The sequence below is a fragment of the Pteropus medius genome, unplaced genomic scaffold (assembly GCF_902729225.1).
Source record: "Pteropus medius unplaced genomic scaffold, Ma_sr-lr_union100, whole genome shotgun sequence".
Lineage (NCBI taxonomy): Eukaryota > Metazoa > Chordata > Mammalia > Chiroptera > Pteropodidae > Pteropus > Pteropus medius.
The window spans coordinates 2,521,077-2,531,564 of NW_024354501.1; the positions used below are offsets into that span (position 1 = coordinate 2,521,077).

The window sequence follows — 10,488 nt, forward strand, 5'->3', positions numbered from 1 at the left end:
AAGTCGACAGTGCCCGGTGGCGGGTCGCACTGCCTGGGGTGGCGGGGGGTGGGGATGGGGCGGGCGGTCCCAGCCGCCAGGCCGGGAGCAGCTGATCCAGGCCCAGGTCTCAGTAGCCCGGGGGCCGAAGCCCGCGGGTGCCCGCCCCTCCGGGGTGGCGAGGAGGCCGTCACGGCGTCCCCTTCGCCTCCACGTGTACGGATGCACGACACGGTCCGCTCGGGCATCCACACATTTTTCATTCACTGTCCGGAATGAGGGACCCTCCGGACTCCGGGCGCGCCTCCGGGGAGCCACCTGAACCGGGGACAGCGACCACAGCGAGCCGGGGGCGTGGCCTTTCGATTGCTCCGGCCTGGGCGCTCGGCGCCGCCTGGCGGGCGTCGCGGGGCACGCCGGTACTTCCGCCTGGCGCGCGGCGCGGGGCACGCCGGGACTTCCGGCGGGCGTCGCGGGGCACGCCGGGAGCTGCGGCGGCCTGTCTGTCCGGCGGGAGGCGGCAGGATGGTGAAGCTGACGGCGGAGCTGATCGAGCAGGCGGCGCAGTACACCAACGCCGTGCGGGACCGCGAGCTGGACCTGCGGGGTGAGTGCGGGGCCGTCCGCGTTCCGGGCCCGCGCGGCGCCGGCGCGGCCACGTGGCCGCCGGCGCGGCCGCCGCTCCCCGGCCCGGTTCGCAGCGCGGGCTGCCGGAAGCGCGCTCGGGCCGCGAGCCCGGCGCAGGGACGCGTTCCCCGCCGAGGCGGCAGCGAGGCCGCGGCGCCGCGGGTACGGGGCGCGTTGGGTCGCTGTCACGGGGGCGCCGGCCGGGCACAGGGGCGGCTGTGCCCCGAGTGTGTCCTTGGCTTCCGTGGCCGGGTGCCCTGCTGCGCCGAGGCTCCCCCGCCGGTCAGAGAAGGGAGAGCGGGGCGGCCGCGCCAGTGCCTTTCCCAGGCCGCGTGCGCCCCCGGCGCGCTCCGCCGTGTGCGGGCGCCCGCCCCGCTGCGGGGCCTGTGCTTCGGCCCCAGCTCGGCCGCCGCATGCCGTCGGGGCGCGCCGGGAGTGCGGGGCCGTGACCCCCCACTCGGAATGACCGCCCCTCCGGCCCGCGGCGCTGGGAGCCGAGCCCACCGACGGCGGATGGTCAGCGCGGGCTGCCCACGCGGCCGACTCCGCTCGGCCGATACACAGGCAACGGGGTCGAACCCCGAAAACCTCACGCTGAGTGAAAAAGATCCAGACGCAGCAGGCCACGTGTCGTGGGACTCTGCTGTGAAACGGTCCGGACAGCAAAGCCACAGAGACAAGATAGAGAGCTGTGGGCGGCGGCGGGCGGTGGCTGCCCGCGGGCGCAGGGTTTCTTTAGTGGGAGGGACGAGATACTGGGGACGGTCGCGTAACTGTGAACGTAACTCAAACCGTCGAGTTATGTTCTTTCAAGGGATGAATCTTTGGGTGCGTGAGTTACATCTCAGTAAGGGGTTGTAGCCAAACGAACAGCAGGGCCTGCGTCAAAAAGGAGGTGCGAGTCCGCCTATCTAATGAGCATGTGAGAAGGTGACAGGAAGCCAGGAAGGGCGACTTCTCGGGGGATCAGACGGCGCGATCTGTGCGGGAGCTTTGCTCCGTGGGGACAGTGGCATCTCTGGAGCGGCGCTGCCGCGTGCTCCGCTTCCTGCTAGGGTTCCCTGCTGACAAAGGCCGGTGCTTTTATTTCGATGAAATTGTTTCCTGGAGAAAGATTCAGTTCAGGAGTAACTGGCCACTCAGGCTCCGGGCACAGGTTGACCTGTGCCATCTGAGCCTGGCGTGCGTGGAGGGCTGAGGACACTTATGTGGGTGCAGCTGTCACTGCGATGTGGCCCTCACAGCTCGGAACCGTGTGTTTGAACCCGGACTTCGTATCTGGCCTTGAAGCTTCCAGCGCGGTGATTGGCCACGTGACACAAGTCAGTGAGGGTTTGAGTGGGTTGTTCATGGAGAGATTTACCTTTGCGCGTGAACCTTTGACCCTCCTCCGCCTTGGAGTGGAGCGGGGTGGCGGGGATGTGAAGTGAGGGGACCCTGTCACGCTAACAGGAGGTCACCGTGACGAGCTTGCTGAATCGGGCCCGTGGGAACTGCTGTCCGCTGTATGGGAAAAAGGCTCGCACGCTGGCTCCGCGCGAATGCCTGTCGTGCCCCGTAGCTGGCTTGCCACTGCCACCCTCGTCGTCATCACCACGTTCCGGACCCCTGCTAGACCGTATGCGTCCTGGCAGCCGGAACGTGCGACTGTCTAGTTCTCCATTTTATCCCAGGTACCTTGCGATGTTGGGCAAGGCGTAGGTGCTGGGTTCCTGAATGGCAGCTCCGAGTCAAGTCGCCACGCAAGACTCCTGTGTTCGAAGGTGCCTTTTGATCATATTAACACCCGTGTGGTTCTTTCCCTCCGCATCTCACAGGCTATAAGATTCCCGTGATCGAAAATCTAGGCGCAACCTTAGACCAGTTCGATGCGATCGATTTTTCTGACAACGAAATCAGGAAATTGGATGGTTTCCCTCTGTTAAGAAGACTCAAGACGTTGTTGGTGAACAACAACAGGATATGGTGAGTGTCCTCCGGTGGGCGTGGCTGCTCCCCTAGAGTCCCCGGCTCCCCGAGGAAGTGGCAGCGCCTGCCGCGGGGACCTACCTGTCTCCCCTTAAAACGGGAAACGAGCCGCGCGTCCCCGTGCAGAGCAGAGCCTGACCTGGCGTTGCACCTGTCACGTTTGCACCTGTCGGGAATCTCGTACGTTTACATGTTGGCGATAAGTTTCCCGTTTCAATTAAAAACACGTCATTGTGCACACATTCTGGCTTTCTTCGAAAACGATGGTCGCCATTACCAGTTCTGTCTTTAAGTACAGCTGACTTTTAACATATTACTTATCGAAACCGAGATTCTTTCTGGCCCCCTCTGTGCACATTTTATCAGAGAAAGATCCCGTGAGCTCTGACGAGGTTCCCTCCGGGAGGGAGGATCTCAGGATCTCAGGATCTCAGATTCTGCCCCTTCCGGCCCGGAATCCTCTGAGCTACGCTGAGATGATGTTGGGGCGCACTCCGTCCTCCCTTTTACGAAGGGCCTTGCTGTTCTCTTCCAGCCGCATCGGCGAGGGGCTCGACCAGGCCCTGCCCTGCCTCACAGACCTGATCCTCACCAACAATAGCCTCGTGGAGCTGGTAAGTGAGCGGGGCCTCCGGCGCCCCACGCTTCTTACAGAGCTGGGAGAGGCTGGGTGACGATCTCTCCGTCCCTTTGCTCTGCCTTTCTCTTCATTCGAGATCCGGGCCTCGTGCGGTTATGAGCACATGTCGCTCTTCCCACTCCGTAGCTCGCCTTTGGGCTCTCAGGATGTCTCGATCGGGAATTTTCTAACTTAATTACCGTCCGGTTTGTTAGCTTTTTGTTGTTTGCCGGTGCTTTTGCTGTCCTGTGGAGCTTCCTCCGCCTGAGGTTCGTAAAGAGCCGTGTCTGTCCTCACGCGCTAGTGGCTTTCACTGTCCCCCTGGAGTTCTGTCAGCTTTGATTTGATATATTTTGAGATGGTTTCATTTGATATATACAAATTCTAAATCGTTAACATCCTCTTCATACCTCGTTCACGTTCTTTTACGTCGATGTCCGTTTGATCTGCCACGATACGCCAAAACAAGCTTGCTTTCAGTATTTTCATGATACGTTTTTTCCCATCCAAAATTTACTTGGTTTTTTTTTTTCGTACCACATATTTTATACTTGTCTCTTGAAAACAGCATAGGACAGGATTTTTTAGAATCCGGTCTGAAGTCTTAAGCGAAGCGTTAGCGGAATTACTGGCGTGTTTTTGTTTGTCGTCTCTCTCTCTCTCTCTCTCTCTCTCTAGGATTTGTTACACCCGTTCCGCGTTTCTTTTTCTGTCTTTTATGGCCGCTCATTCTCTCTTTTTTTCTGTTCATTTTTCATTCTCGTACTTCAGAAATTCCTAGACTCTTCTCAGCATCCTAGCAATCAAAACATGCGTATTTATTCAAGTTTAAAGTTAAGTAACACCTTTACCCTCCTAAACAGTACAGCATCCTCAAACGTTTCAAACCGCACCCCCGTTTTGTTACGTATTTATTACATTTTTTAAAAACCCATCGAGACACCATGCGCTTTTGAGACAGACGCTGTATGGCCAAGATTTCTACCTTAAGAAGCTCAACTCGATGCACATTTTATTCGGTAGAAATTTATTAAGAAATTGTCATTTCAGTAAATTTATTTACGTTTATGAAGTTTATTCTATGACGTGTCAGTATCGTGCTAAGCGCCGCAGGCCGTGAAAACCGAAAGACGACAACGCGCCTCGGTCCCTGCCGTGGCGAGGCGCCCGCCCCCCAGGCGCCACGAGGGGCACTGTCACCCTTCTCACGGGGGCCGTTATTCCACAGGGCGACCTGGATCCTCTGGCAGCTCTCAAATCGCTGACGTATCTGAGGTACGGAAATCATTTCTGGTGGTAACACCGAGGCCTTTTAAAATAACACCCTTACAGCCTTGACCTTAAAACGCGCAGTAGAAAGCGCCTTTTACAAGCGGATATTGAAAATATTTTCTTGGGGCCCGGTGCGCCGGTAAAATTTCCCTGTCACTTAATCGTGTGACATTGACATTAACCGTGAACAATGGTGAACTTTTCCCTAATTTATGGACCCATTCGACTTTCTTAAAACGGCCCTCTCGAATGCGGCACTGTGAACGAGATTGCTGTTACGCTGTTCCTTTTCTCGTAGTATTCTGAGAAACCCCGTGACCAATAAGAAGCATTACAGACTGTATGTCATTTACAACAAAGTGCCACAGATCAGGGTGCTGGATTTCCAGAAGGTGAAGCTGAAGGTGAGCGCTGCTCTGCCGGTGGCGAGCCGTCGTGGATGTGTGCGTTGCCCTTGATGCTCTCGTTCTGGATGTTTCTAAATTGCCTGCCGAGTTTTGCCGTTGGTTCGTAATAAAAACGAGGGAAAGAAAACGTGAAGTCCGACGTTTTTCACGGCGGAGTTCACGCTAGGGCTTTGCGCTGCCTGTGTGTGGCGGTGGCCTTTCCGGAGCCGCCACAGCTGCGGCCGCAGCGGGCTCACAGCGACAGGCTCTTCCCTGGGGGAAGCCTAGCGTGACCCGTGTCACAGTGATTTTCCCGTCATCGGGAGTTCTTTTCGTATTTTCTTTGAAATCGTCTTCGGGGAGCTTCACCAGAGAAGGCGAGACCACTGTGTCTTTTGACCCGAAATTGCCTTTTTTTTTCGGTATATTGACCGGCCCCGAGCGTTTCAGGAGCGTTTCTGCCGCGTTTTCTGAGGAATGCATCTAGATGCGCGTGCTATTCCTATCTCCATTAACTCTGTGTGTGGTGTCGCTGTAGGAGCGTCAGGAAGCAGAGAAAATGTTCAAGGGCAAACGGGGTGCACAGCTTGCAAAGGATATTGCCAGGAGAACCAAAACGTAAGACACAGATACCCAACTTCACTGTACCCCGCCTTCAGAAACGCGCTCTGTCGGGCACTTTGCCGCCTATAGAATGAAACACGACACCTGGGAGTGATTCACGGTGTTCACTCTGTGTGGTGACAGCCCGGGACCGTCACTGGTCCCTATATCACGTGAGACTTCTGCTAGGTCAGCAGAGCAAACCTTTCCGTATTCGGCCTCGTAAGGTGACGTTAAATACATCCTGCTGTCTCCGCAGGGAGCCGAACTGGGTAGCGTTTCTGAAGGAGAGAGTTTCTTGTATCAGTTTGTTAACAAAGAAAAGATACTACACTGATTGAATTACTTTCAAAAGCGTTTGGAAGTAAAAGAGAAGCAGTTTCCGGAAGTCTGGGTGTGACGCTTCTGTCCTTCCCTCCCCTCCCAAGTTTCAGCCCAGGCGCCGGTTTGCCGAGTGACAAAAAGAAAGGTGGCCCATCCGCGGGGGACGTGGAAGCCATCAAGGTAACGCTGTGTCGGCACCCGGATGGGGTGGAGCCGCCGGGGGCTTGGGGTTCGGGGCGCAACGTCGCGCCGTAAAGCGAGTTCTGGCTGGGGCGGACCCCGCGCTTGCGAGTCCAGCTCCGCTTCTGCATAAGGACAAATGTCTCGAAGTCATTGTGTGAACAGACTTTGAGGAATCACGTGAGCCCGTGTCCGTGCGGACGGCCAGGGGCCTCGAAGGCTCTCTCGCCGTCGCTTTAGATTTTACTTGAGAGGTTTGCCGTCTGAAGATGCTACTCGATGGTTGCCTAGGAAACCTCGTTTTTATAAGTGCCTTGTACGTCATCCAGTAACATGAGCCAGACGGGTACTTCAGCTCACTGCAGTTTTAGGACACGTGGCCCGATGATTTTCTCTGTCGTCGGAGGCCCGCGTGTCCTTCCCGGCTTTGCAGATTCCCGGGCCGGGGTTCGGGTTGATGTCCGGGTGCCAGGGACGGCCCGCCCGCGCGGCCCCGGAGCCCTCGCCGTCCGGGCTCGCAGAGCTGCCGGTCGTGTCCGTAGGCGTTTGCGGGGGGGCCCGGGGTTCAGGCGGACCTGACCCTGCCCCCCTATCTCCCGCCCCCAGAATGCCATCGCGAGCGCGTCCACCCTGGCCGAAGTGGAGCGGCTGAAGGGCCTGCTGCAGTCCGGCCAGATTCCCGGCCGAGAGCGCAGACCAGGTGAGGAGGGCGCCTTGTCGCCGTGCTTCCTGCCGCCTGCCCCGGGTGGCTCCCGACGGATGGGACGCCAGGCCCGGGACCGCGGGAACGGTGCCCCGTCGCCATCGAACGCGCCGCCGTTCACGAAGCGCCGTGAAATGCCTTCGGGGATCAGTGACTCGATAGGGAAAGTTGTGTCGCGGGACTCGGGGGGCGGGGGGCTCGTGCGTAAAGATCGAAGCGCACGTGACTCGTGGCCGCGCCACCGGGCGCCCGAGGTGTCTGGGCTGGCGGAGCGGTGGCGCGCTCGGGACCGGTCCCAGATGGCTCTGTCCTCGCTGAACTTCACGGTTGCCGCTCCATGTCCTCGTCCTTAGATCTAGGCGACAGTAGTACCGACCTGAGCGGGTCGTGGGGGGACTAAGCGAGCCGCAGCACTGGTGGTGCTCGGCACAGAGTGCCAGCCTACGGCAGGTGGCCCGCTGAGGGCTCAGGGTGCACGGTGAGAACGCCGCATAACGCGGTGGCCGCCGCCGCCGAGGTGTCCTCCGCGGGGCGGCAGAGGACCGTGGCGCCGCCCGTTGGTGGCGCGGCCCCCGAGCATCTTCGGGCGGGAAGCGCGTGGCCGTCTGTCATCGCCGCTGAGGACCGGCCTCTTCGCGAACACGCACTGAGCGCGACGCTTGAAGGACGCAGCTTGTGGTGTTTGTCGCTAGTGATAAAACCCAGACTTTTAAGCAGAAACAGAAACTGGCAAACCCGCACCCGCCCGGGCTGACCTCCACGGCACCCCGGGGCGCGCGGGGTTCGAACGTCACGTTTTTGACACCGTGTAATGCAGTAGTCCACCTTGGGGACGTCTGCGTGACTTGGTGAGCCAGCACTTCCCAAACGACGTCACAGTCTCGTGTGAACGGTCCAGTCAGCACAGGGTGGACCTGCGGGTTTCCAAGTAAGAGCAGAGAACGTTCCCCGATGAGCTTCCAGGCTCCACCTTGCAAAGTAACCGTGAAGAGACGACCGCTTTGTCAAGTTTGGGCAGAGAAAAGGGACATCCCCAGCCATCCGCAAAGGCCAGCGAGAGAACCCGCCACCGTGCCCGCCACCCTCGCACCGCACGGCGCCAGGGCCGGCGTCCTGCAGGCTGCTGCCCGTCACACGCGGCGGAGCCAGGCGGGCGCACAGCGTCTCGCCATCCTTGCCCCTGAACGTTTTTGTTTTTGGAAAGTAGGATTCGTTTTTATGATAGTACAAACGTTAACGTCGTCAGTTTATTTTAACGAATGACCGTTTTTAAAAGACCCGGGGTAAGTGACGCAGCCCTGGTAACGTACGTTATCGTCACAAGCTCTCTGTGTCCTCAGACTGAGTGCGGGCCGCTGAGCAGGGTGAAGGCACAGTGGCCTTCAGGGGAGGGGGGACCTGCACAGCACACCCGTGGCGAAGCGGCCTCGCACACTTGAAGTGCAGTGGCCCCGCACGAGCCAAGGTCAAGGCCCGAGGGAAGTGGCCAGAGGAGGAGAGCAGGGTCCCCGTGACAGAGTCGGGGTGCAGTGACGCGACCCTCTTTTAAGGAGGTAACCACCCCGTCCAGTACCCGCCAGACCCAGGTGGGCCCCGGGCGGAGGCCGCGGTGTCCGTGCGCCTGGCCCAGGCGTTGCGCACAGCGGCCACACACAATGCCATGCGCGGGCTCACGCGAAGTCGGTGTGACTCTGGCTGTGTGTTTTTCTCCAGGCCCCGCAGACGACGGCGAAGAGGAGATGGAGGAGGACACGGTCACGAACGGGTCCTGAGCCGCCGCAGGGTGCGCGCCGTGCCCACGTGGACAAGCCCCGCTTTGCGAATGTGGGGCGATCGCTCCGTTGGTCTCAGCAGAGAGTTCGCGGCGGCGTCGAAGTGCCCGCCGCCGCCGCCGCTGCTGTTTCGTGACATACGTTTTGAAATCCGAACGCCAGTTTTCTACAAACGGCAAAATAAAGGGCGCTCACTGTGCCGTCAGCCTGCGTGTCGATGTGGGGTGCGTATTCGAGGTGCAGGGGCGGGGGGCCGTCATCGAGGTCGGCTCCCCGCTCCCCTGCGAACGTGCAGATCTTTACGTCCTTCGTGAAACTCGGGGTTCCCCGTGCGCCACCGGCCGGCACCACGCTCCGCGGGGCGCGCTCTTCTGCACACAGAACAACAGGTTTCGGCCCAGGCGGCCGGGTTTAGGGCGTCGTAGGAACCGGTATGTTTTGACGTGTTTCTTTAACGCTGTGTACACACATCATGCGGATAACGGGTTCACCAGTTTAAAGACTCAGGGCGCAGCGTCTACCTGTCAGCTGGTGGGGTTCAGGCGCAGGGCCAGCCCATCCCGTGTCCAGGACGTGGTGGGGGCGGGGTCGCGGCCACCCGGTGGGCAGGCTGAGGCAGTTTTCCTCACAGCTCTCACCCTCGTGGCTGATTTAGGAGGTGAGCACCTCAGACCACCCCAAAACTCGGTCTCTGAGAGCCAACCACTGTTAACTCACAGCTGGCTTGGCTCGTCCCTGCAGCTCTGGGACCGATGTGGCTCAGCTTGACACCTTTCATTCCCTTGGGCAAGTCAGCCGACTGGGTCGAGGCACAGGGAGGAGGCACTCGCGAGTGTTGACACACCGTTAGTAATACCTACTTGCCACTGACCAGAGCAAGCCACCTGGCCAAGGACAAAGCCAAAGGCCGCGGAATACGCCCCTCCCACCGTGAGGCTCGGTGAGCATGTGGTCGCGAGGACGAATCGGGGCCACTTAGACTCCTGTGGTCAGTGACGTAGTTCTGGATACCACCTTCGTCCTGTTTTGGAAATGACCCTCGCGCAGTTATATTGAGCAAACGTTTGTTGAAAGAAACGGTTCTAGAAAGGTACGGGAGACGACACACCCTGATTAAAATGGCGAAGGTAACAGCCTGGCTGGAAAGAACGAACGACTTCTGTCGGGGGGACCACACCAACAGCAATATGCTAACATCTGAAACGAAAGGCCGTCTGTGCCCTGATAGCTCAGAATGTTGCATCTCAGTCGAACGTGCTGCATGCAGGAGCACATGCAACGCGCTGTGTTCCATCACGATGACAGACGTGACACATTCCATCTTCACACAGACGTGACACGTTCCATCTTCACACAGACGTGACACGTTCCATCACGATCACAGACGTGACATGTTCCATCTTCACACTTACAGACATGACACGTTCCATCTTCATGCTTACAGACGTGACATGTTCCATCACATTTACAGACGTGACATGTTCCATCACTTTTACAGATGTGACATGTTCTATCTTCACGATTACAGACGTGACATGTTCTATCTTCACGATCACAGACACGACCAGCACGGGCAAACGAGACATGAAGCGGTCTCTTTTGGCCCGTTTAACCAGACGTGTTTTGGCATTTTCGTGACGGGCAGGTCGACTTCATCTGTGGGCTGGCTTTGAAAGCCAGCAACGACATCTGTGCCACGTCCTGCGCAGGCACAGAACATCCTCTCGCAAGTCCTCCGGTCACCGTGGTTAAATCGGTTTCTGGCCAGGGCCGTCCATGTGGGGTTTGCACATTCTCCCCACGTCTGGGTGGCTTTTCTCCAGGGACTCAGTCTTTTTCCCATGTCCCAGAGACATGTGAGTTCGGTAACTGGTGTGAGTGGCCCTGCCGCGGACTCCTGGCCAGGGTGGCCTCGCACACGCACGCGAGGTACATTTAAAGCTGCCCCTCAACCAAGTATTGCAACCGTGATCCCAGGAAATCATCGCTTAGCACAGGAGTTAGAAGATGCCAGGAAAAAAAATGAGAAACCGCATCAAAGCAATGAGTGACGTT

At 58.5% G+C, this 10,488-nt stretch overlaps 1 protein-coding gene across 1 annotated transcript; it reads left to right on the forward strand.

Annotated features, from left to right (window-relative positions):
- The first annotated feature begins 428 nt into the window (after positions 1-428).
- SNRPA1 (small nuclear ribonucleoprotein polypeptide A') lies at positions 429-8,638 on the forward strand. Its single transcript, XM_039853467.1, has 9 exons — positions 429-586; positions 2,424-2,571; positions 3,110-3,188; positions 4,422-4,468; positions 4,764-4,869; positions 5,390-5,469; positions 5,883-5,958; positions 6,565-6,658; positions 8,375-8,638. Exons 1-9 carry the CDS (start codon positions 505-507, stop codon positions 8,431-8,433), a joined length of 771 nt encoding a protein of 256 aa, XP_039709401.1. The 5' UTR covers positions 429-504; the 3' UTR covers positions 8,434-8,638.
- Positions 8,639-10,488: the final 1,850 nt, after the last annotated feature.

Bases quoted from the DNA above. Each gene is read 5' to 3' on its own strand.
- SNRPA1 (XM_039853467.1), top strand. From the start codon at position 505: ATGGTGAAGCTGACGGCGGAGCTGATCGAGCAGGCGGCGCAGTACACC. The intron at 5,959-6,564 runs GTAACGCTGTGT...TCCCGCCCCCAG, and splicing joins GGGACGTGGAAGCCATCAAG to AATGCCATCGCGAGCGCGTC. The intron at 6,659-8,374 runs GTGAGGAGGGCG...GTTTTTCTCCAG, and splicing joins CGGCCGAGAGCGCAGACCAG to GCCCCGCAGACGACGGCGAA.